The following is a 27875-nucleotide window of genomic DNA, read 5'->3' as shown; positions in this document are numbered from 1 at the left end:
TAAAAAGTCCCCCAAAATTTGTAGCCCCATTTCTTTTGAGTATGGAAATACCCAATAAGTTGATATAAAGTGCTCTGCGGGCAAACTACAATGCTCAGAAGAGAAAGAGTGCCATTGGGATTTTGGGGATATAATATGTCAGAAATTTAAGGTCATGTGTGTTTACAAAGCCCCCATAGTGCAAGAACAGTGGACCCCCCCTCCACACATGACCCCATTTTGGAAACTAAACCCCTCATGTAATGTAATAAAGGGTACAGTGAGCATTTACACCCCAAAGGTGTCTGACAGATTTTTGGAACAGTGGTCCGTGAAAATGAAACATTTTATTTTTCATTTGCACAGCCCAATGTTCCAAAGATCTGTCAAACGGCAGTGGGGTGTAAATGCTCACTGCACCCCTTATTAAACTCTGGGTGTAGTTTCCAAAATGGGGTCACGTGTGTGTGGGGGGGGGGGGGGATTCCACTGTTCTGGCACCATGGGGGGCTTTGTAAACGCACATGGCCCCCGACTTCTACTCCAACCAAATTCTCTCCAAAAGCTCAATGGCGCTCCTTCTCTTCTGAGCATTGTAGTTACCCGCAGAGCACTTTACATCCACATATGGGGTATTTCCATACTCAGAAGAAATAGGGTTACAAATTTTGGGAGGCTTTTTCTCCTATTACCCCTTGTGAAAATGAAAAATTTGGGGTAACACCAGCATTTTAGTGAAAAAAATCTAATTTTTCATTTTCACTTCCAACTTCCACGTTAAGGCTCACTGTACACCTTGTTACGTTCCTTGAGGGGTGTACTTTCCAAAATAGTATGCCATATGGGTTATTTTGCTGTTCTGGCACCATAGGGGCTTCCTAAATGTGACATGCCCCCCAAAACCATTTCAGAAAAATTTGCTTTCCAAAAGCCAAATGTGCCCGCAGTGCACTTGATGTCCACACATGGGATATTTCCATACTCAGAAGAAATGGGGTTACAAATTCTGTGGGGCATTTTCTCCTATTATTACCCCTTGTAAAAATGTTAAATTTGGGTAAAAACCAGCATTTTAGCGAAAACATTTTTTCATTTACACATCTAACTTTAACGAACAGTCGTCAAACACCTGTGGGCTGTTAAGGATCACTGTACTCCTTGTTACATTCCTTGAGGGGTGTAGTTTCCAAAATAGTATGCCATATTGTTTTTTTTGTTTATTTGTTTTTTTGCTGTTCTGGCACCATGGGGGCTTCCTAAATGTAATATGCCCCCAAAAACCATTTCAGAAAAACTCACTCTCCAAAATCCCATTGCCGCTCCTTCCCTTCTGATCCCTTTAGTGCACCAACAGAGTACTTTACAGTCACAAAAGGTATTTCCTAACTTGAGAGAAATTGGGTTACACATTTGGGGGGGCTTTTTATCCTTTTACCCCTTATAAAAAGTCAAAAACTGGGTGGAACACGTTAGTGTAAAAAATGGAGATTTTGAATTTTCTCCTTCACTTTGTTGCTATTCCTGTGAAACACCTAAAGGGTTAACAAACTTTTGAATGCCATTTTGTATACTTCAAAACTGAACTGGTCCCTGAAAAATTCAGACTTTGACATTTTTTAAAAAAATTAGAAAATAGCTGCTGAACTTTGAAGCCCTCTGATGTCTTCCAAAAGTAAAAACATGTCAACTGTATGATGCCAACATAAAGTAGACATATTGCATATGTGAACCAATGTATAATGTATTTAGTATGTCTATTTTCCCTACAAGCAGAGAGCTTCAAAGTTAGAAAAATGCAACATTTTCAAATTTTTCATGAAATTTGGGAATTTTTTTTACCAAGAAATGATACAAGTATCAACAAAAATTTACCACTATGTTAAAGTAGAATATGTCACGAAAAAATTGTCTCTGGATTAAATTCATAAGTAAAAGCATCCCAGAGTTATTAATGCTTAAAGTGACAGTGGTCAGATGTGCAAAAAAATGCTCTGGTCCTTAAGGTGAAAACGTGCTTGGTCCTTAAGGGGATAAGAGAGCTTTGGAAACAGCTGGTGCTACTTTAAAACCTAATGTGGCAGGTATCTCTGTAGCCCATTCCCTTACTCTGTGGATAGACCAGTTATCTGCCAACATACAGAATGATGTCCCCAAAGAGAATCTGTTAGCCTCACTGCCAGCTACTAGGAAGGCGGCTGCCTTTCTAGCGGATTCCTCCTCAGATGCTCTGAGGCTGTCAGCCAGGTCAGGGGCCCTAGTCAACTCAGCAAGAAGGGTGTTATGGATTAAAAGTTGGACAGGAGACATTAACTGTAAAGCTAAACTTTGTGAAATCCCGTGTGAGAGGGAACTGCTGGTTGGATCGGTCATATCCAACTTTTAGATAAAGTGGGGGATAGGAAGAAGGGGTTCCTTTTTCCTCTGACCTCTAAAAACCCTCGGCCCTTTCTTTCTTGGGGGAGGGGGGACCAAAGTAAAAACAGAGATCAGTCTTCTAAGTGGAAGTTCTCTAAAAAGAGCAGTGGACTTCTGTTTAATCAATCCCAGTCAGCCTTCAAAAATCCTAATCCCCAATGACGGGGTCTCTCGAGTTGGTGGCAGGCTGACAGAATTTTTTCCGGAATGGAAAAAAAATAGCCACCTACTAGATTCCTCATCACAAAGTGTCAGTCAGAAAAGGAAGTGAAGTCTCAAGTTAATAAAGGAGTGTTATGCCCAGTACCTCCAGGAGATTAAAGACAAGGGTTTTATTCCTCCCTCTTCCTAATAAAAAAAGCCAAATGGATCATAAAGGCTAATTATAAACCTAAAGCCTCTTAACCGATTCTTGATATACAAAAAGTTCAAGATGGAGACTATCAAGTCAACAATCAAACTTCTCACAAAGGACTGTTACATGGCATCCCTAAATCTGATGGATGCATACCTGAATGTCCCCATTCATCAGGACTTCCAAAAATATCTGAGACTGGCAGTTTATATAGACTCTCATCATATGCATTTTCAATTTTGAGCCCTCCCATTTGAAATTGCAGTGTCCCCGAGAGTCTTCACCAAGATTATTTCAGAGATGGCGGGGAGGGTTTTTTGTTCCTTATCTGGACGATTTCCTTCTGGTTGCCGAGACAAAGGAGAAGGTACAGTGTTTCCTAGACTTCACTTTAAAGGTTCTCAATAAATTTGGTTGGTTGGTGAACTGGGAAAAATCCTCTCCCTCTCCTACGCAGCAAAAACATTTTTAGACTCCACACTTCACAAATCTTTTCTACCTGCCCAGAAAATTAGCAAGCTCCAGTCCTTAGTTAAAGAAGTTTCCTAGTCCCATAGAATTTCTATTAGGAAAGGAATGTCCTTGTTAGGTCTCTTTACTTCCGCCATCCCTGCAGTACCATGGGCCCAGTTTCCCTTCAGTTACAGATTTTAGATCAGTAAAAATCTCCAAACCTCCCTGGGATGGGTCCCAGGGAGGTTTGGAGAAGGTTATCCTTTTACCCCAGTCCTTAGGGGTGGGGTGCCCATGTAGGGGATAGAGACCTTCAGGTTTCCTGGGATATGGAGATTAAGCATACCTCCTCTAACTATATAGGTCCTAATATAAAAAATCAGGATGTTAGGATACTTTCAGATAACACTACCACTGTAACCATAATTAATAGGCAGGGTTATGCTAGTCTAATGAAGTTATCTTTTTTATATTTTTTCGTTTGCTGAGACTCAGGTGAAATCCATCTCAGCTGTTCACTTAAAGGGAGAGCTAAACTTCAGGGCAGACTTCCTGAGCAGGCATCAGGTTTGACCCCGAGAGTGGCAGTTGAACCCGAAGGTTTTTCAGAAAATTTAAGCTCTGTGGGGGACTTATTTGCCACCAGACAGAACAGACAAGTTAAAAATTTCCTTTCCCTCTCCCTGTCAGACAGGCCATTAGCAGTTGATGCCTTGTCCCATAAACGGGTGTGGGATTTGGCTTATGCTTTTCCTCCACTTGTGCCCATACCTAGGGTCATCAGGAAGATCAGGGAGGACAGGGCAAGAGTGATTCTGATAGCCCCCTTCTGGCCCCAGATGGCATGGCTCTCCTGTCTAAGGACCATGTCCGTATCGAACCCTTGGGTCCTTCCAGAAGTCCTGTGCCTCCTGATACAGGGTCCGCTGCTACATCCAGAAGTGCAAATTCTACACCTGACAGCCTGAGGCTAAACTTTAAAGCTAAGGGCCTCTCACAAGCAGTGATTGACACCCTTCAGGCCAGCAGAAAAACTGGGACCACCAAGATTTAATTCAGAGTCTGAAGGAAGTTTTTTGAGGTGGTAGGCCTTTCTAATATAGACTTTGACAAGCTATCAGCTATCTTAGAATTTCTTCAAAAGGGCCTTGAAAAAGGTTTGAGGGTGGCCATTCTTAAGGTACAGGTGTCTGCCTTAGGTGCTCTCTTCAGTCAAAAAATTGCTGCCCATCTGTTGATCATAAGTTTTTGTTAGATCTGTCAACAGGTTACAATTGTCAAAAAGTATTAAGACTCCAGCTTGGGATTTTTCGGTGGTTCTTAATTCTTAGAGTAAACAGCCTTTTGAGCCTTTGTCTGAGATTCAACTGTCAGTTTTGACTCAAAAGACTGTCTTCTTGGTGGCTATTACATCATCCAGGCAGGTAGGAGAGCTAGCGGCCTTATCATTTAAAGAACCGTATACAAGGATCCTGGATGACAGAATTGTAATCAGTCCAAAGGTGGTATCTGCCTTCCAAATGTCTCAGGAAATTGTTCTCCCCTCCTTCTGTGCCAACCCATCTCATGTTACAGAAAGGTCCATTCATAACTTTGATGTCGGCAGGTGTGTCTTAGAGTACATTGATAGAATGAAAGATTTTAGGATATCAAATAGACTTTTTGTCCAGTTTTCAGGGCCTAACAAGGGAAATAGGGCTGATAGAGATTCATTTTCTAGGTGGATTTGTCCGACTCTCTATTCTGCCTATCTATCAGCAGGGATTTATCCTCTAGATAATCTAAAAGCTCATTCCACTAGGGCTATAGCCTCCTCTTGGGCTGGGGCCTCTATTGAGCAAATCTGCAAAGCAGCCACCTGGTTTTTACCACACACTTTTTATGGCACTACAGGCTCAACTGTGCAGATTTTTCTTCTTTTTCTTTTGGACGTAAGGTCCTGCAGGCAGTGATCCCATCCTAATTCTGGTACTCTGGTATTCTCTCTGGTGGTGCTGTAGTGACGGGGTGGAAAGCCAGTAATTACTCACCGGTAATTCTATTTCCTCCTAGTCACAACAGCACCACGGCATTCCCACCCCTTTTTATTTCTGTGTACTAGGTTTCTTGTTTACAAGGGCGAGAGAAAAAAAACTAAATGTGGATGTATATACATTGATATATTTCATGTAGAGGAAAAGAAGACATTTTCTTCTACCATTATTCTGTTTGGTAGACTTACTCTATGACTACATGGTGTCATTTATTTTTAGTAGTTTCGTTTATTTGTAGGAAGTCAATTTAATTTGTAGGCTCTTAATGGGTATCGGTAATTCACTGAGGCTATAGATGTGTATAGTTGTGATTCCTTTTGTGCTCTAGGTTTCCTGTCCCTGGGGGAGGAGTCCATCTCTCTGGTGATGCTGTCGTGACTACGAGGAAACAGAATTACCTGTGAGTAATTACTGGTATTTTTGGTCCGACACCATTGAATGAGAGCTTATTTTTTAATCTCTTTTATTACACTATTTGTACCAAAATTGGTGGACTTTGTGCTTTTTTTACGGTGTACACTGTGCAGCATAATTTACATTATAGTTTTTTAGTACACATCATTCCGGACGTGGCAATACCTGTTATGTATACGATTTGTGTTTTTGATCTATTTTGATGACAATACAGGGTTTAATCTGGAAAGAGGCATTTAAAAAAAAAAAATGTACACTTCATACATGTATTGAAGAACCTTTAATTTTTTCCCCCACTTTTTACAGGTTATACTATGCTGCAATACATTTGTACTGCAGCACAGTATGAGCTAATGAGCTTCCGTAGAAGGCAGAAAGGAGGTATTCATCTGACCTCTTGCTGCCACAGCAACCAACGGCGACCGGCGATCATATCGCCGCGCCGCCATTGTTGAACAGGGGAGCACTCTCCCCCTGTCAACACCATAGATGGTGTGATCAGGATTGATCGCGGCATCTATTTGGTTAATGCTGCCGGGACCAGTGCAATTGGGGCATCGGCAGCTGCGGTGGCTCCCCGGCTATGATTGGCAACCGGTCCCGCTGCCGGTCCCGCTGCCGGCAGTGCAGGAGATCGCTAGGACGTTTGTATAAGTCCCAGTGCACAAACGTGATGGGTGTTGGGATGTATGCATATGTCCTATAGCGGGAAGGGGTTAAAGGACTATCTCCTAATTTTTTGTTTGTCTGACATTGTTATTTACATACCATTATAATGTATGATTCGAATGTATGATTTGAATATGACTAACTTTAAATAAGCTAAAATAATTCTGAGATAAAATTGCCTGCACCTTTATAATATTAGGGGTGTTATTAGTCTTTAGGTGTAGCTTTTGTGAACAGGGGAGGAGCTTATCAACACATTTTGGCACACAGTTTTGCTTTATAAGTAAGGCAACTTTTAGTGTCAAGTTAAACTAGACAGTCTAAAGATGTGCCAGTGACTGATATGAATCCAGTGCATTTTCATGATGTCTAGTCTAAGTTCATGCAGTTTATAACAGTTTTGGTTAACTCTTTCAGTGTATTCAGTGATGCAGGTCATGAGATTATCAGCTTTTCCAAGCAACATGAAGTTATGACCTTCTGTCACTAAGTGTAAACACTGTATTCCTATCTGTAGACACCCAGTGATTGTTATGATGTGTGAGTGTTCTCATAGCATCTTTTGATATTGTACTGAAAGAGTCTCCTGACTAAACTAAAGGAAAGGTAAGTCTGGACACACCTGGATATGACAAGTTGAAGGGGGGGGGGGGATCATGAACACCTTGGAGACTAAGGGCATACCTGTAAGCTCTAGTCTCGCTCCCCTGCTATGACGCAGGGTCACGGGCTGACCCCGTGTCATAGACGGATGGTCCCGGCAGCAATCAGCTGCCAGGACCCGTGTCTAATGCCAGACATTACCGATTGCGGTGATGCCGAGCCTTAACAACTTAGACGCAGTGATCAAAGTTGATTGCCGCATATAAAGTGAAAGTAAACTGTTCCCGGCAGCTCAGTTGGACTGCTTGGGAATGCTTCAGTGAAATCATGGCGTCCAGAACAGTTGAAAGCACAGGGGAGGTTCCCTACCTGCCTCCTCTCCATCCAATCAGCTGCTCCATTACTGCTCAGCAGGCTGGAGCAGCAGAGCGCTAATAACACTGATCAATGCTATGCTATGGCATAGCATTGAACAGTGTATGCAATCAGAAGACTGCATGTAATAGTCCTCTATATGGACTCTAAAATGGTGTAAAAAAAGTTTAAAGAAAAGCAAAGAAATGTAATTTAACCCTTTCCCTAATAATAGTTTGAATCACCCCCTTTTCCCATGAAATTTTTTTTTAAATATGTAAGCAAAAATAAACATAAACATATGTGGTATCGCCACGTGCGGAAATAACTATAAAAATATAACATTAATTAAACCACTTAGTCAATGGCATATATGTAAAAAAAAATTGCATATTTTTGGCAATTTTCTATACCCTAAAAAAACTAATAAAAAGTGATCAAAAGGTACAATAAAAACGTCAGATCACGGCGCAAAAAAATTAGCCTTCAGACATCCCTGTATGCGGAAAAATAAAAAAGTTATAGGGGTCAGAAGATGACAATTTTAAACATACTAATTTTGGTGCATGTAGTTATAATTTTTTAAAAGTAGTAAAATAAAATGAAACCTACATAAATTGGGTATGCTTGTAACCATATGGACCTACAAAATAAAGATAAGGTGTAATTTTTACCGAAAAGTGCACTGCATAGAAACGGAAGTCCCCATAATTTACAAAATGGCTTTTTTTTTGTGTTTCTTTTTTCCAATTTTCTGGTTTCGCTGTAGATTTTGTGGTGAAATGATTTATGTAATTACAAAGTAAAATTGGTGGCACAAAAAAGCCTGTCGGTGGAAAAAGTCTGTAGGTGGAAAATTGAAAGCGATTTTTAGAAGGTGAGGAGGAAAAAACGAAAGAGCAAAAATTAAAATGGGGTATAGGGTATCACCAAACCTAATGCTGGCCCTGGATGAAAAAAAAATGCTATGTGATATATCAATATATAATACATACTAACAGTGAATGTTAAACGATGAGGTGGAATTGAGCTAGGCAACTTATAGCAGGCCACCATAGAAACTATTGAAAGAGTATAGTTGGGAATTAAAGGGGTTATCCACCATAAGGTGATTTTAGTACATACCTGGCAGACAGTAATGGATTTGCAATTGTCTTGGGGCTAAATGGCTATGTTGTGAGATTACCATAATACTGTGGCTAGCTTATTGTGAACTGGTATTTCCTGTTTGACTTTTCTTTTTTTGACTACAAATCCCATAATTCAATTTTCCTCCCTCCCACACATCAGCCACCCCACCCATTGAAACATAAATGAGCTGCGTCCATTCAAAAGACCTGTGGTTTTCAATCAGATTGCCTACAGCTGTTGCATTAGTTGCAGATTGATCCCTCCCACCAAGCAATCCCTCCACCCATTGAAGCAGACAGGCCCCCTGTCATCAGCTGACTAGTGAGTCAGGTCTCGGCCGCATTGCAACCTGGGGAAAAATCTGAGACCACAGTCATTTTGTATGCTGTTAAAAATTAATATTGGGGTGAAAATCACAGAAGAATTGTGAGAAAACCGTTACACACAGGTACAGACACTATATTATGAACATTACAGCCCCTGTAGCATAGTCAAATAAAAAAAAATCCTGGAATACCCCATTAAGTACATAAGGAAAATGATATATTATTTATGTGAGCCATTTTGTGCGAAATTAATTTATTGCACACTACACACAAGAACATAAAGTCCCAAATCACCTTAGATAAAAATGATCAAGCAACTTATTAAGTCAAAGACTCAGAATAAGAGAGAGGATTAATGAAAAAGTTGGGTTTAATCCACTTTAAGGACTGAAAGATGAGAATAGAAATAAAGTCATTAAACAATGAAGAGAAATATATGTACATACAGATAACTATCAGCTTAAACAATATAGCAAGTCATTACGAGTCAAGTTATCTAGGCACAAAGAGGATTACAAATGAAGTTAAACTATCAAGCTTCAATAAGGAAAAAGTTTAGGGTTAATTGTAATAACAATAGCATAAAACCTATTCATCTTGTTTACAAGATATATATGATCATTGAAATATATGTTCTATATGGGGGAGAGGGGGCACCAGCTTATCTTCCAGAGAACAAATAACCAGAGAGTTGAAATCCAAAATGCCTAATTCTTCTCTCCCCAACTTCCTTAGTCAGGAAGACTCAATACACTGAAGGCCCAATACACATTACACCGTCGGTTGGTCCCACCAAAATTGGCAGAATTGGCCAGCGGTGTATGGCGGCCCTAAACCCCAGCTAGACACCTTTGAGCGCAGCTTATATGTAGGCAAGATAGAATTATTGCTCATTAAAATTTAACATGACTGATCCTTCTTTCCCCTAACAACATTTGTTGGGGGACTCTCAATAAGCTACCCATGAACATTAGATAGTCAGCCTACTGTATGAGACCTGCAATGTCACACACTACTGTGAGAACATTATTGTTTTACGTCAGTCAGGAAAATTTCTTCAGAATTTTATTTATGGAAATATTGTGTTGTATGGTTCAGCACTCTATTAGTGCACTGTTCATTTATGTGAAGATTTACTGGTAATATAGTTGTATATGTGCATGCTTTTGCTACGTATCTCTTGTATGACAAAAGATTATGGAATCTTTTCCAAAAAATAGAAATTATATGATAAAATTACGTCAGCTGACAGCTACCTATAGGGAAAATAGTTTCTACTGCTCACTTCAAACTCAATATTAAACCTGCCTTCCTAAATTCGTAGGTTGTCCAAAGTGGTAGCGGCATCATTTTCACTGTAGCTGCATGAAGGGATGTCTACAAATTACCATTCATGTTTAGAAAGTTAGTCCCAGTGAAAACAATAAGATCTGCTCATATCTGTTTTGGAGTCAGTCAAAGGGGTACTCCAGTGCAAAACAAATGTTTTCAAATCAACTGGTGCCAGAAAGTTATACAGATTTGTAAATTACTTCCAGTAAATATTAGTTCTTCCAGTATTTATCAGCAGTTGTATCCTACAGAGGAAGTTGTGTAGCTCTTTCCAGTCTGGAAAGTCATGTCAGGAACTTTCCAGAGTAGGAGTAAATCCCCATACCGAACCTCTTCTGCTCCGGTCAGTTCCTTACAGGGACAGAGATGGCAGAAGAGAGCACCATGGTCCGACTGAAAGAACCACACATCTTTCTCTGGAGCATACAGCAGCTGATAAGTACCAGAAGGCTTAAGATTTTTATATAGAAGTAAATTAAAAAACTGTATAACTTTCTGGAACCAGTTGATTTAAAAAAAATATATATATATTTCCACCGGAGTACCCCTTTAAATTCCAACAATTGTGATGACAATTGCACTAAATTCAGCACTATTCTTACCATAAGAATGATGAAAACTTAAGCTGAACTCTAGTGCTTCCATAATGTAAGTTAATGAAATCCTTCAGGAACTGTTTGAATATGTCATACATCAGATCCAGCCTTGCATCTTGGCTCCTCTTATAAAGAGTAGCTACAATACGGATGTAACAAAGCCGAAATCTACACCTGAAATAAGTCTAGTCTGCAATAACTCTATAACAGTCGTCTTCAAATTGCCTGGACGGCTGTCTGCACATGTTGGGAATTGTAGCTTTGCAACATCTAGAGGTTCACAATTTGAAGACCACTGCTCTACAAGGTAAAGATTTTCAGAAATGTAAATGTATAAAGGATTTACTTAAAGGGAACCTGTCATCAGATTTTACCCTATGTAACTATTAGCAACAGGTTATATAGAGTACCATCATCTTGCTTACTATGTCCCCATGTCGTCATATGCCGGACACATTAATTTGTGGCTCCGGTATATAGACTACATATTTCTCATTTCGTACTCCACAAAGGAACACTTTGACAGATATGTGTCAGATTTAAATAGGAATGACCTTGGGTTAAGATTTACCCATACACTAAGTGCGACAAACAGTGTTGCTTGACCTCAGTATATGGATTGCCGCGGACAATAGAGTGATGACTACATAACATCACAAAGAAACAGCAACCTACATGCTATTGCAGTGGGGAAACTGTCATCTCCCCTCATTAAAGAGAGTCATACCAGTGGGACAGTACCTTAGAGTGCGCCAGAACTGTTCTACACTGGATGAATTTAACCCCTTAAGGACCCAGCCATTTTACACCTTAGGATTCAGCCATTTTTTGCACATCTGACCACTGTCACTTGAAACATTAATAACTTTGGAATGCTTTTAGTTATCATTCTGATTCCGAGACTGTTTTTTTCGTGACATATTTTACTTTATTTTGGTGGTAAATTTTCAGCGTTACTTGCATCCTTTCTTGGTGAAAAATCCTACATTTTATGAAAAATTGGAAAAATTTTCATTTTTCTAACTTTGAAGCTCTCTGCTTGTAAGGAAAATGGATATTCCAAATAATTTTTTGTGTTTATTTTCTTCTCGTTTCAGATCCGTGTATGCAGAGGATTACTGCAGATTCGATGGATTACGGCAGATTATTTTTTTTTTTCTTTTAATAAAATGGTTAACGAGGGCTTTTGGGGGAGTGTTTTTTTAAATAAAATAATTTTTCCAATGTGTTGTGTTTTTTTATTGAATTTTCAGGCTTAGTAGTGGAAGCCGGTCTTATTGACTGAATCCATTACTAAGCCAGGGCTTAGCGATAGCCCCAAAAACAGCTAGCGCTAACCCCCAATTATTACCCTGGTACCCATCACCACAGGGGTGCCGGGAAGAGCCGGTACCAACAGACCCGGAGCGTCAAAAATGGCACTCCTGGGCCTAGGCTGTAACACGCTGGCGTTATTTAGGCTGGGGAGGGCCAGTAACAATGGTCCTCGCCCACCCTGGTAACGTCAGGCTGTTACTCTTTGGTTGGTATTGTGCTGAGAATGAAAATACGGGGAACCCTATGCGTTTTTATTTTTTTATTTATTTAAATTAAAAAAAATAAAAAAACGTATAGGGTTCCCTGTAATTTCATTCTCAGCCTAATACCAACCAAACAGCAACAGCCTGACGTTACCAGGGTGAGGGAGGACCATTGTTACTTGCCCTCCCGAGCCTAAATAACGGCAGCCTGTTACCGCCTAGGCCCAGGAGCGCCATTTTTGACGCTCCGGGCCTGTTGGTACCGGCTCTTGCCGGCACCCCTGTGGTGGTGGCTACCTGGGTAATAATTGGGGGTTAGTGCTAGCTGTTTTTGGGGGCTAACGCTAAGCCCTGGCTTAGTAATGGATCCAGTCAATAAGACCGGCTTCCACTACTAAGCCTGAAAATTCTATGAAAAAAAAACACAACACATTGGAAAAATTATTTTATATAAAAAAACACTCCCCCACAGCCCTTGTTAACCATTTTATTAAAAGAAAAAAATAATAATCCGCCGTAATCCATCGAATCTGCAGTAATTCTCTGCATACACGGATCTGAAACGAGAAGAAAAAAAACACAAAAAATTGGTTATGACATTTTCGGCGCTGTTCGCTGGGGAGAGCACCCATGATGTAATGTCTACCGAAACAGGGAGCCACCAATTGGTGCAAAACTACAACTCCCAGCATGCCCATACAACCTTTGGCTGTCTGGGCATGCTGGGAGTTGTAGTTTAGCAACAGCTGGAGTCTCCCTGTCTGGGTAGACACTGCCAGAAGGGTCTGTTCACATTATACAAAACAGACAACGTGAAAAGAACTTCAGATTAACTAGCCTAGTTCACTAGGGGGCGGAGCTACACGGACCTGCCCGATACTCGAGTGAAGTAAGCGGACTTCATCTTCTGTATACACTATATACAGCTATCTATAGATATCTGTATATAGTGTATACCGCCCAAAGGGTTAACCTACACTGTCCAGCAGTGTAAATTAACTCTTTCCTTGCTGGGCTTGCGCATAGCGCACAGCTCAGCAAGGGGTTAAGTGAGCCAGCAATGTGTATACTGTATACACATTGTAGGCTCACTGTAAGTTCTTGCTGGGCAGTAGATATATGATGTATACCTACGGCTCAGCTTCAGCTGTTCTCCCGACTCTGTAGCCCTGAGAACAGCTGATCCCGACATTCACATCAGGAGGATCGCAGCGGGTGTCAGGAGAAGTGACATCCCTGGGATCTGTCCCTTACTGCAGGTACTAATACTCCCAACATGGAGCACACTCTGCTCCATGCTGGGAGCTGTAGTACCTGCATTAATAGACATATCGCAGCGAGTGTAACTTCTGACACCCGCTGCGATCTGTCTATTAATGCAGGTATTACAGCTCCCAGCATGGAGCAGAGTGTACTCCATGTTGAGAGTAGTAGTACTTGTACTAGAGGAAAGATCACTGCGGGTATCACTCCTGACGCCCGCTGTGATGCTCCTGTATAATGTATGGATGCGGCGGCCACTCTCCTATGGTCCCCTGCATGGCCGTATATATACACATATTCCTATTTCTCACAGAGAGCTGTGATTGGCTGGAACCATCTGGCCAATCACAGCTCTGCGGGAAATATGAATATGTGTATATATACGTGAGTGCAGGGGACCATAGAAGAGCTGCCGCCGCATCTATACGCTGTACAAAAGGATCGCAAGGGACCCCGGCGATCTGTCAATTAGTACACGTAACTACTACTCCCATCATGGAACAGTGTGTTCCATGCTGGGAGTAGTAGTACTACCTAAAAAATGTTTTAAAAAAAAGTGAAAAACACGCACACAATACATTTTTATTATTTTCGGCTACATTTTTAGTGCTTTACCCGCTCACATAAATTGATCCCTGTTTAAAAATTAATAAACATTTCATAATAAAAAAGATACATTTCATTAGATACAATTTTTTACATCACTACTGTATCTTTTTTATTATTATTTTTTTTATGGTACCCTACGAAATTTTAATAAAAAAGGTATCTCCATAATTTCTTAGGATCGCTAAAGTCCAAAAAATAAAAAGATTTACCGAATGTACCCGAATACCGATTGTATCCGAAAAATCAAACCGAACACCCGAATACCGAATGTATCCGAAAAATCTAAACCGAAAATATTACCGAACCTAAAATCTTTTCCAAAACGAAAAAACGAAACGAAACGGAAATATTTCTAGTGCACAAGTCTAGTTATCTCTATTTGAATTCACATTGTGTTTTCTATCCCCCTCTCTTTTTTTGTTGTTTTTACTTGGTCTGCACTTTGCCCCTCCCCCTCAGCCCAGCCCAATATATATATATATATATATATATATATATATATATATATATATATATATATATGAGCAGGAAGCTGCACAGGGCCCCTTCCTTTCTTGCTGCCTCCCAATCTGACTGGGAGCACATGGCAAGTGACCTTTTACATCTAGTTCACACTGGTGTGGTGCTGTGCGGCATTCATTGCTGCCGTGGAACCATGTTTATGGGGAGGTGCGGCCCTGGGACTGGTTTGAGTGGCATTGGGGCTGCTCTGCCAGTGGGTTTTTCCCCCTGTGGGCACTGGTGTTGCAGCAGTGGTGGTCACCGCCCAGTGCTACGCCATTTTATGCAAGGGACGTTAGGGACCAACTATTTAAAGGTGGCCTTGACGTGGCTAGTGGGCTTGCACTTCATGATCATAAAGTACACTAATGACCTGTTAGTTTAATAAGTGTTGCTGAGAAGCATTAGATCATTGTGCATGTTGGGTATGTGCCACCCTGTCTGTTTTCTCTATTTAAATTCTCAATGTAAATTGTGTATATATACTCTTACCCACCCCTGCACTAGTTACAATTAGCCATACTACCAGTTTAAATTAGCCCCTATTCAGGCAGTGACATGTACAATATAATGGGGGTTGAAGCCTGTCTGTGGATCCCTTACATGTACTTTTATCACTCCAAGTGGAGAATCTACATGTATCTACTCCTTCTGTAAAATAAAATATCTATGATTGTGTACACTTGCAATATATATATATATATATATATATATATATATATATACTAGCCAAAAATATTTTTGGCGGTATACATAGTTCTATTTATGCTATTTCTAATTATACCTGCAGTGTTCCCTTAGTCTCATTAAATGGTATAACATAGAATATGCAACATGTGTCTTGGTACTCTGAGAATAATATACTTACAAACAATTAGTGGCTATGAAGTGAATACATTCTGAAGATGCGCACGCAAAAATGGGATGTTTTGAAACAGGGGAGGTATAACAAGCACACAGCAATGCTCAATCAATGCTTGGCCGCCATCAGAATCCATGCATACCACGCTGCACCAGGCGTTACCATTATGATGACAATAGGACTGCCAGTTATTCCTGATGATCGTACAGTGAAACACGTTGAATCGCAACCCCTAAGCCACCATCTCTAAGAACTTTATGGAATGAAGCAACGCTGAGGATAACAGGTTTATCCATGTATCTGTGTGTGCCTTAAAAACAGCATTGTATATTGCACTGAACGGAGAGTCCTATGCTATTTGGGACATCTATAGCTGCTATGCACGGGCACTTTTTTGCACAACAGTACGCTGACTTAAAAAGACTATGGTCCTGCTATGTTATATAAGGTGCAATACACTGTGAGGACATTTAAGTAACTATGATATGTGCACCTGTGTCAGTAATATTATCCCTGAACCGGTGGATATATGGAAACAAGCTTTTTGCTTTTACATTTTGCATGACATTTAATATGGTTATGCATACACTGTGATCTCCCACTATCATTGATGATTGTTTGCATTTTGGAGACATTTCTGAAATTGTTTACAATCTGGAGACAGTTTTGTTTGGATAGTGTAATTGAATCTAACCATTAAGCTCTCTACTGTCATCAATGTGAGTGAACTTTGTGTTTTTGTTGCACGTTGAAGATACCTATAACTGTACGCAATTGTTTGCTGGGATAGTGCAATCGAGACACATTTGGCTATATACAGCACTCTACTGCCATCAAAGTGAGTGGTACCTGCGGTATGCTGCATACGCATGTAATATCATATACAAGAAATAAGATGGCGGACGTTTAGTAAAGTTTATTTTGTGTGCAAGTTTTCTTTTTAAACAGTATCAATAAAAAAAATTTAATTTTTTTATCCTTCCATTCATCAGTGCAATACATGTCCCCATGTCCTTAGCATTAGTGATGAAAATAGGTATAACTCATATGCCAATTAACTCTAAGTAGTCCCCAGGGCGGAGCAGCATCCTCAGGTAGTCACTGTGCTCCGGGCTGTTATAATGCCTACTCCCGTGTGATTGACATCCCAGGCTCCTCTGACATTATTGCTTTGTTTTCTATGCTTAGAAAGAGCATTATTCACATGTACGGTGTCCATATTAGAACATCCTCTTGCATCATCCTGTACTCCGTCCTCCGTCAGGCAAAACTTTGTCCTCCCTCCTCCCTCAGGCAAAACTCCATCCTTCCTCAGGCAAAGCTCCGTCCTCCTAAGACATAACTGAATCCTCCCTCAGGCAAAACTCCTTTCTCCCTCCTCCCTCAGGCAAAACTTCTTCCACCCTCAGGCAAAACTCTGTCCTCCCTCATGCCAAACCCTTTCCTCCCTCACACCAAACTTCCCCATCTCCCCTCATGCCAAACATCTAAAACTTCCTCCCCCCTCAGGACTAACTCCTTCAGACAAAACTCTGTCCTGCCTCAGGCCGAGATGGTCTGCAGAGTGTGCCACACACAGGAGCATAAATAAGTGCAGTGTTTCTGAACCCGAGTTCCTCCAGCTATTGTAAAACTACAACTCCCAGGTGTGAGGCAGGACGGAGTATTGTCTAAGGGAGGAGGGACTTTTTGTCTGAGGGAGGACAGAGTTTAGGATGATGCCTGAGGATGTTCTCATATGGACACCGTACACATGGATAGCACTGCTTTTGGGCCTGTGAGAGATTTCAGAGCAAGGCAGTGATGTCGGAGGAACCCATGCTGTCAAGTATTCCAAGGTAGATGTAATTACAGCCCGGAGCACAGTGACTACCTGAGGATGCCGCAACACCCTGGGAACTACTGACAACCAATCAGCAACAGCTGTGAAACCCATCTTTGTCACTATCCCTGCCGACCCAGAGGACATGGTAAGCAAGATTATTTTACCCATTATTAACAGTTATGTAGATTAAAATCGACTGACAGTTTCCCATTTATTTTAAAAAATTCAAACTTAACATGATATCATTTTTCTCTAAACTTTAATCTTTGAACTGTTTTATTAAATACGTTAACATTAATGGAATACCATATTTTTACATATTAACTTGTTCCATTTAATCAGTTACCAAGAGCGCTCTCATTTTACCACTTCATATTACGCCAACCACCCCAATTATTTTTAATGAATTGGTATTTGAGACAAGGAGCTGGTGGTGGATTTGACAAACTTCCAATAGACGGGTACTTAAAAATTTAGTCTCAACTCTCAGTTAACTAATGATCACTGAAGCTGTAATCAAGATGACAGCATTCGAGATCTATTAAGTGATGTGATGAAATAAAATGACATGGTAAAAAAAATGTTTTAATGTTTTGCTTGTGCCCAATATTTCATAAAACACATAATTATGTTAATTGGCCTACTCTGCGCTTTATTTTCACAAGTAGTTAATCTTCCTTTGTACACAGTCTTTTTTTTAATTCCCTATGGTGACTTAAAAAGGGAACAATCATCAAATAGTTTTTATTTTCATTGTCTAATATTTAAACATTTCTATATAGGAAGTGGTTTGAAATGCTTAGAAACTTTTTTCAAATGCGACATATCCACAATTTTAATCCAGAAGAGGGCTATACCTCCTGTTTGAGATAGTTGGCAGCTGCTTCTTATTGGGGGTCCAAAAATCCATTACAATATCAATTGGTCTAAATCTCTGGATCAAAAATTCCATGCAATGTGTAATGCTGACCCCCACTGCTACTCACTGCCATGTCCCTCTGCATTGCTACCTGTTCCTTCACCCTGCCTGCGGCTGATGCTGTGTCCCCTCCTGCACAGCCTCTGCTCCTCACCATGCTACTGTTTTCATTCTTGGTCTGGCCCACAAGGTGCACATGTATATTCTCCCAACTTCATAAAGGAGCAGCGTGCACCCATATCTGTCTCCATGGAATCTTTGCTTAGAATCCCTTATAAAAGGCAATTCTTTTCTCTGCACATCTACTTGTATCCAAAGCAAAAGTGTGCTCTATCTGTGATACTGATATCCTGTACACTGACCTATGCCAGGTATCTTGACCAACTCTGCTGTACTTGACCCAGATTGCCAACCATGAACCTGTGTCACATGCCTCAGCTCTCCGACATCACCTTGCTGTAGAACCTTGTCTAAACATTGTCCTGTCTTTGCCTAACCCTCCACTTGTACAGTGGCTACATACACTAGGACCAATCCTGCTAGGTGACCTGGAACTATCTAGCAGCTATGCCCAGTTCCACAGGTTGGGGTGGCACAAAGGGTGAAATCTTAGAAAGTACTTAGACTGATTAGATAGGCCCATACACATTGCCCTGTTACACAATTTATTTAAAGAATTATGTAATATTATGCCGTACAAGCAATAGGCTGTATAGTGTTATAGATACTCTACAAAACAAGGTGACCTGAATAAACTTTCTAGAAAGCAAAATGGCAGATGATAGTTAGTTTGAAGACATCTATGGCTGGAATGGAATACCATTAAGCAAGTCTACATTGGGTTTTTAGTGATAATAATTAGCCATTATTCATAGAAATGTTATGTGTAAGGGTTTGAGTAGCCTTAACTGCATCAGAATACTTGATATATGCTGTAAGGGTTGTATCTTTCATTTTTTATGCTATTATTCCAACAGAGCTGCTGCTAGATTTCTTCTTCTCCCAATGCTAGCAGCCTGAGCTCCTTGTCATTATTCAGGCACCTGTTGTGAGCATTGTATTGTGGAGCTGTCTGGCTGTGGCTGTCTGTATGTAGCTTAGACAATGGTTCTAGTCTATAGCCAACAGTGTTTTTATGAAACCAGAATGAGTTTAGTCTTCCTGTTTTTGAAGCTTCATTAGAAAAAACTAATTGTATTAAAAGACAAGTGTAACCTTGTTGAGAAGTATGCCTGGTGCATCTTCTCCTGATCATTATGTTTAATATCTTTCCAATCTGTCACAACTTATATTTTACACAATATTCTGACATGCCATGGAAGTTTTCATCTATAAGACTTTCCTCAAGTAGCCTCTGTTCTGCTACTTGAGGAAAGCAGAGCATAATGTTCAGCAGTGAGCTTTGACTCCATTGGTTCCTTTTACTTATTTTCTTTTTGTTTGCTTTAAATATTTTTATTAATATTCTTTTCCAGAAAACACACACACACTCACACACTCACACACACACACACACACACACACACACAGACCTAGAACATGCACTATGTTCCAAAAAATACAAAAACAAAGCTCAGCAGTGTAATAATAAGATAATATGGAGTTGCAGACCACTTCATAACATAAAAAATATAGTATGTCTACTATAAAACAAACTAACTGTGTTTGAGATCAATGACAGAAAATAAATTATCAATAGGTTACATGAACCGATTTCACAATAATTCAATTTACCATGGGGGTAAGATGGAAAGAATGAGGAAGAGTAGGGAAGCACCTATAGAACGGCATCCAATTTCAGTCTGTGTACCTAGTTAGTCAATTAGCACCATCCTTGAATAACATTCATATGACCCATGACTGAATGAAGTGGTATGATCATTATTGTTCAAACATGAGGTAGTTTATATTAATGATCTATTGACCTAGGGAAGATACTGCTGTTATTTTTTCCATTATGGGGATGGCTATTCTAGATGTAGTTAAGAAATTATCCTTTCTGGGGAAAAGGGTTCAAGGATATTGAGAAAAGGCCACTCTTAAAGGAGCAACAATATGACTGTTTATGAGGGTGTTAAACTGTGAAACATAACTATTCTCCAGAAACTATTTATTGTGAGACTTTCCCACCAGGTATACAACATTAACCCTGCTCCACCACAATGCCAACATAGGTTTGGCCAAGAGGGAAAGATCACAAAGTTAAATAAAGTGGTACCATTTTGATTTCAAAAAGACTCAAAAAAGAATAAAAACTATAGGAACCTGATTTTATATATATTTTTTTACTTTAAAAAAAATCTTTATTGATCCTCTTTGAAACCAAAAACAGAAAATAATACAGAGATATGCTAAGCCGGCTCACAGGGCAGCCTCTCGAAATCGTTTTACTCCTGTTCAATCTCACTATAACCCAGTGTATTGGGTTTAGTGCAAATGAACAGGTTGTCAGTTTCCCTTTAACTGGCAGTGAAAGTTTATTACATGGGTATTCTGCCCTGGAGAGGTCTATTGTGCTCTCATACTTGAATATATGTGTCCTTATATAGAGTTTTAGTTAGCCCTATTGTTTGGTTTCCTCCCTAGGGATTATGGGGAAGATTTATCAAAATCATCCTGTCCAGAGGAAAAGTTGCTGAGTTGCCCATAGCAATCAATCAGATCGCTTCTTTCATTTTGCAGAGCCCTTCTTAAAAATGAAGGAAGTGAACAGTACTTGTAGTAGTAATGTAGTTAGTACAAGCTGGGATGTATGCAACATTGTTACTTGTATCTTTGAAGTTCAGACAGAATTTTATTCATATACAATACCCTTTGGGGGATAACCCCCTCCAAAAAAATGTCTTTTGACTAGGGACCCACTAAAATTTACTTTTTTTATACCATTACTTAAAGGGGTACTCCAGTGGAAAACTTGTATTTTTTTTTTAATCAACTGGTGCCAGAAAGTTAAACAGATTTGTAAATTACTTCTATTAAAAAGTCTTAATCCTTTCCGTTCTTATTAGCGGCTGTATACTACAGACGAAATTATTTTCTTTTTGGATTTATTTTCTGTCTGTCCACAGTTCTCTCTGCTGACACCTCTGTCCATGTCAGGAACTGTCCAGAGAAGGAGGAAATTGTCACGATTCGGCTTCCAGGTAGTGGATCCTCTATGTCAGCGAGGGATTGGCGTGGACCGTGCTAGTGGACCGGTTCTAAGAGGCTACTGGTTTTCACCAGAGCCCGCCGCAAAGCGGGACAGAAGGACTAGGCAGAGGCAAGGTCAGACGTAGCAGAAGGTCGGGGGCAGGCGGCAAGGTTCGTAGTCAGGATGGGTAGCAGAAGTTCAGGTACACAGGCTTTGGACACACTAAACGCTTTCACTGGCACAAGGCAACAAGATCCGGCAAGGGAGTGCATGGGAGGAGGTCAGATAAAGGCAGGGAGCAGGTGGAAGCCAATTAAGCTAATTGGGCCAGGCACCAATCATTGGTGCACTGGCCCTTTAAGTCTCAGAGAGCTGGCGCGCGCGCGCCCTAGAGAGCGGAGCCGCGCGCGCCAGCACATGACAGCAGGGGACCGGGACGGGTAAGTGACCTGGGATGCGATTCGCGAGCGGGCGCGTCCCGCTGTGCGAATCGCATCCCCAACGGCCATGACAGTGCAGCGCTCCCGGTCAGCGGGACTGACCGGGGCGCTGCAGGGAGAAAGACGCCGTGAGCGCTCCGGGGAGGAGCGGGGACCCGGAGCGCTAGGCGTAACAGTACCCCCCCCCTTAGGTCTCCCCTTCTCTTTGTCCGGTAACTGCCTCCCCTGGGATGAGGACACCGGGAAAGAATGGAGGGTTTCCTCAACGGCAGGCAGTACAGCAGGAGTGGGGATGGGGAGGGAGGGCAGAGGGCGAGGCCTGGCACGGGGCAGTGTGACACCAGGACGGGGGCCATGGGGAGGCACAGAGGCTTGCCTGACGGGACTGGGAGGGGAGGAGAGGCACTTCCTGTGGCAGGCAGAGTCCCAGTTCCTGATCTCCCCGGTGGTCCAATCAATGGTGGGGGAATGAAGCCGGAGCCAAGGCAGACCGAGGAGGACCTCAGAGGTACAGTTGGGGAGAATGAAGAACTCAATCCTCTCAAGGTGGGGTCCAATAGACATGAGGAGGGGCTCTGTGCGGTAACGCACGGTGCAGTCCAATCTGGCTCCGTTGACCGCGGAAATGTAGAGCGGCTTGACGAGACGGGTCACCGGGATGCTGAATTTATTAACAAACGACTCCAAAATAAAATTTCCAGAGGCACCGGAGTCCAAGCAGGCCACGGCTGAGAGGGAGGAGTTGGCTGAAGAAGAAATCCGCACGGGTACCGTGAGACGTGGAGGAGCAGACTTGGAACCAAGAGACGCCACACCCACGTAAGCTGGGTGCGTGCGTGCGTTTCCCAGGCGTGGAGGACGGATAGGGCAATCCACCAAGAAATGCTCGGTACTGGCACAGTAAAGACAGAGATTTTCTTCCCTACGGCGATTCCTCTCTTCCTGGGTCAGGCGAGACTTATCCACTTGCATGGCCTCCTCGGCGGGAGGCCCAGGCGTAGATTGCAACGGATACTGTGGGAGAGGTGCCCAGAGATCTAAGTCTTTTTCCTGGCGGAGCTCTTGGTGTCGCTCAGAAAAACGCATGTCAATGCGGGTAGCTAGATGGATGAGTTCTTGCAGATTGGCAGGAATCTCTCGTGCGGCCAGCACATCCTTGATGCGACTGGATAGGCCTTTTTTAAAGGTCGCGCAGAGAGCCTCATTATTCCAGGATAGTTCAGAAGCAAAAGTACGGAATTGTATGGCGTACTCGCCAACGGAAGAATTACCCTGGACCAGGTTCAACAGGGCAGTCTCGGCAGAAGAAGCTCGGGCTGGCTCCTCGAAGACACTCCGGAGTTCAGCGAAGAAGGCCTGGACTGTGGCTGTGGCAGGATCATTGCGGTCCCAGAGCGGTGTGGCCCAAGACAAGGCCTTTCCTGGAAGAAGGCTTACTACGAACGCCACCTTAGACCGTTCTGAAGGAAACAAGTCCGACAACATCTCCATATGCAGGGAACACTGAGACAAAAATCCACGGCAGAGTTTAGAGTCCCCATCAAATTTGTCCGGCAGGGACAAGCGGAGGTTAGGAGCGGCCACTCGCTGCGGAGGAGGTGCAGGAGCTGGCGGAGGAGATGGTTGCTGCTGTAGCAGAGGCAGAAGTTGCTGTAACATGGCGGTCAACTGCGACAGCTGCTGTCCTTGTTGGGCAATCTGCTGCGATTGCTGAGCGACCACCGTGGGAAGATCAGCGAGACTTGGCAGCGGCACCTCAGCGGGATCCATGGCCGGATCTACTGTCACGATTCGGCTTCCAGGTAGTGGATCCTCTGTGTCAGCGAGGGATTGGCGTGGACCGTGCTAGTGGACCGGTTCTAAGAGGCTACTGGTTTTCACCAGAGCCCGCCGCAAAGCGGGATGGTCTTGCTGCGGCAGTAGCAACCAGGTCGTATCCACTAGCAACGGCTCTACCTCGCTGACTGCTGAGAAGGCGTGGGACAGAAGGACTAGGCAGAGGCAAGGTCAGACGTAGCAGAAGGTCGGGGGCAGGCGGCAAGGTTCGTAGTCAGGATGGGTAGCAGAAGTTCAGGTACACAGGCTTTGGACACACTAAACGCTTTCACTGGCACAAGGCAACAAGATCCGGCAAGGGAGTGCATGGGAGGAGGTCAGATAAAGGCAGGGAGCAGGTGGAAGCCAATTAAGCTAATTGGGCCAGGCACCAATCATTGGTGCACTGGCCCTTTAAGTCTCAGAGAGCTGGCGCGCGCGCGCCCTAGAGAGCGGAGCCGCGCGCGCCAGCACATGACAGCAGGGGACCGGGACGGGTAAGTGACCTGGGATGCGATTCGCGAGCGGGCGCGCCCCGCTGTGCGAATCGCATCCCCAACGGCCATGACAGTGCAGCGCTCCCGGTCAGCGGGACTGACCGGGGCGCTGCAGGGAGAAAGACGCCGTGAGCGCTCCGGGGAGGAGCGGGGACCCGGAGCGCTAGGCGTAACAGAAATCCCCATAGCAAACATATGCTGCTCTGGAGAATTCCTAAAATGGACAGAGGTGTCAGCAGGGAGCACTGTGGACAGACAGAAAAGAAATCCAAAAGAGAAAAAAAAATTCCTCTGTAGTATACAGCCGCTAATAAGCACTGGAAGGATTAAGATTTTTAAATAGAAGTAATTTACAAATCTGTTTAACTTTTTGGAACCAGTTGATTAAAAAAATGTTTTCCACCAGAGTACCCCTTTAAAAGCATTGAATCCCATAAAACACGCACTAATAGTTAAAATGATCCTAGATATTCTTGTGCTATGTTCAGATTATATAGGTGTTTGTTACGTGAAAGGATTGTTTCTTTTCCCAGAATTAGTGGCCTCTCACACCATCTAACACCCTAGCATTGGTATCTAGTGGTCTCTCAGTTTTTCTGTGTCTCCCTACATCATATAAATAGACCTATAAATAGCCTCATAGACCCTTGACAAAGCCAGAGAACTGGCGAATTGTCAGGGAGGCTGGCTAATGTTTGTTTTAAAACAGTGATCCCTTCCTAAGTAATATAAGAATTTCTTTCTATTTATAAGTCTAGTTATAGGATGTTGGGAGACTCATAAAAACTGATGGTGTGAGTAGGGTTGCCACCTGGCACAGACGGTATTTTGGCCACCCTGATGGAATTTTATAGGAAAAAATATCGACAATGCAATGGCCGGTATTTCTCCAACTCCACGCCTCCAACCTATATCAGTATTTCCCAACCAGACCGCCTCCAGCTGTTGCAAAACTACAACTCCCAGCATGCCCAGACAGCTGACAGCTGTCTGGTCATGCTGGGAGTTGTAGTTTTGCAACAGTAGGAGGCACCCTGGGTTGGGAAAAACTGACCTATACTATACACTACTATATAGTCCAATATGCTGGGAGTTGTAGTTTTCATTATGGGCAGCTACTGAGCCACAGGCTGTATCAGGGCATGCTGGGATTTATAGTTAGAAATTAACTGCAACTTCCAAATTTAATAAAAAAAATATGATCAAAAAGTCACATCAAAACAAAAATGGTACTGTTAAAAACTACAGATGGGGGTGCAAAAAAATGAGAATTCATACAGCCCCTTATGAGGAGAAATAAAAAGGTTATAGGGGTCAGAATAGGACAACATTTCCCCCGCATATGTGTATCCTGTGATGTTACGCATGTATAATTCATTATGTAAATTAGCATGGCCGGTATTTTTTTGCAAGAAAGGTGCCAACCCTAGGTGTGAGAGACCACTAGACATCCAATGCTAGGGTGTTATATAGTGTGAGAGAGCACTAATTCTGGGCAAAGAAACACTCCCTTAACACAACAAACACTTATTTAAGCTGAATATAGCAGCAAGAATATATACAAAGGAAATACATAGTGATTACTGAAAATGTTAACTATTAGTGTGTGTTTTATAGGATACAATAATTTTTTGGTCTTGTCTATTCTTTACGCACAGTCCTATTGTTAACTGATTCAGTCAGCACTGGCCACACTCACAGCTTCGTAAGTGTGAACCTAGCCTTATATTTAAACATGTAATAATCTCTTGTACAGGTATTGGCCGTCATTTCTCATTGACTGTTTTTTTTGTGTGTACAAAAGGCGCTAAAAAGGCGCAAGCAGGGTTTATTTGCGCCTTTTGGTTTACAAATTTCTGCTGATTTTGAGTTGTAATCCACTGATTTTGGCAATACACATGATATAAAAGGGTTTTATGAACTGCGCCTTTTTGTGAAAAGGCGCATAAAAGGCGCAAAGCCACTGAAAAGTCTCTAAAACTACACCAGCCCAGATTTAGCTTAGCTTTTTGTTGTATGTAAAGAGAGAAATTTCAGAAAATGGGACCTGCACAAAATGTATCAAATGCTCTGTGCCCATTTAATAAATTTCGTTCTCCTACACATTACCAGCACACAAAAAAAGGGGTGTAGAAGAATGCTTCACTTACACCTGCAATGATAATTGCCGGTCACTGTTTAGTATAGAATATGTTATATAGATATGTTACTCCTGTCCAAGATTTCAGGATAAATTGGAAGATATTAACTACTAACAATGTATTCAAAACATATTATGCATTTTATTGTAATCTGCAAAAGTCTACAGGCAACTTTAGTTTTTTTATAGGAATTGATAGAAAACACATATAAAGCTGGGTTCACATGACGTTTTTGACATACTGTTTTCAATCCGTTTTTCTAAAGAAAACCGTATGGAAAAAAAAATGGATGGAACAGTATGGGAAAAAAGTAAACTGTATGCATTTTTAAACTGTATACTGTTTTTAAAAGTGCATACAGTTTCGTCCGTTTTTATAAAAAAATAAAAATAAAAAAACGTTTTTGATAATTTTGTCCATTTTTAATTGGAGGGGTATTGGGTGGGGTCTTTAGGATGCAAATGCGCATGTGCATAGTAAAAACCGTAGAAGGTTTCCCGTATTGAACTGTATACATGTGCGCCTCCCATTGACGTCCATGTTAAAAAAAAATGTATGCGGTTGCAGTACGGAGTCAAAACCATGGTTGCATCATAAAGTCCCCACCCAACACCCCTCCCATTAAAAATGGACAAAATTATCAAAAACATATTTTTTTTTTATAAAAACGGACAGAACTGTATGAACTTTTAAAAACAATATACAGTTTAAAAAAGCATACGATTTACTGTTTCCCATACTGTTCCATCCTTTTTTTTTTTTGCCATACAGTTTTCTTTAGAAAAACAGATTGAAAACAGTACGGCAAAAACGTGATGTGAACCCACCCTAACAGTGCTACATTCAAAAGGCCAAAAAAAGAAATTATCTGGTGCAAATGTGCTGAAAAACATGCATATGACTTATAAAAAAAATAAAAAGAGATGAATGTATATAAAGTTTTAAATGACTGATCATCACACTGCAAGCCATGCAAGGGTTAAAACAAAATATCACGCTTGCATACATACTGGAATAGTGCCTGGAGCGAGCTAAAAGCAAAACAAAGCATAATGAACATTAACATCTAGAAATACATAAGTGTAAACCGCACATTACAAATCACAAACACAACATAGAAGCAATAAGAGACACAAATATAGAAAATACCCAATGGGCAAATATGATATGAACAAGCTTTGTTGTGAGCTGACATTTTCTAATGACGGGATGTTTACAGCTGCTCCTGTGTAATTATTGCATGTATAGCTATACAGCCTAGGTCTTACAGGAATGTGTTAGTTCAGATATACATTATAATATGCCTAGAGGATATGAAGATGATTACATTTCATTTATACTGTTACTGTATTTTAAATGAGACTGTTCACAAATTAAACCTGTCAAAAATCATATGGTCTTGGCTTAAAGAAGTATCATGGGCTTCAACGGAATGCTTTATGCAAGTGACAGCTTTATTTAAAGGGTACCTTTCAACAAAAAAACTTTTGATATATTATAGATTAATGTATGCAGAATAACTTTCACATAGCATGTTATTAAAAAATATGCTTCTTTCTATTTAATTTTCCACTTTGAAAAAACGACCACTAGGGGTCTCCCTACCAGTCCTTTTTTATAGATTTTAAACTCATGTAGGAGTCCTAAATCTCAGACTGCAGCCAGGACACAGACAAGCTCAACACTGCTC

The 27875-nt window shown here is 41.5% G+C and overlaps 1 protein-coding gene across 1 annotated transcript in view; it reads right to left on the bottom strand.

The window, feature by feature from the left end:
* The window catches only part of PCDH15 (protocadherin related 15), a 1516206-nt gene that overhangs the window by 762503 nt on the left and 725828 nt on the right, over positions 1–27875 (bottom strand). The window contains exon 13 of the mRNA XM_056530010.1: positions 27196–27216. Coding sequence (XP_056385985.1) covers positions 27196–27216 — 21 coding nt within the window. The remainder of the gene's footprint in view (positions 1–27195; positions 27217–27875) is intronic.

Source organism: Hyla sarda, chromosome 7 (assembly GCF_029499605.1).
Source record: "Hyla sarda isolate aHylSar1 chromosome 7, aHylSar1.hap1, whole genome shotgun sequence".
NCBI classification, from domain to species: domain Eukaryota; kingdom Metazoa; phylum Chordata; class Amphibia; order Anura; family Hylidae; genus Hyla; species Hyla sarda.
This window is presented reverse-complemented; position numbering and strand designations above follow the sequence as displayed.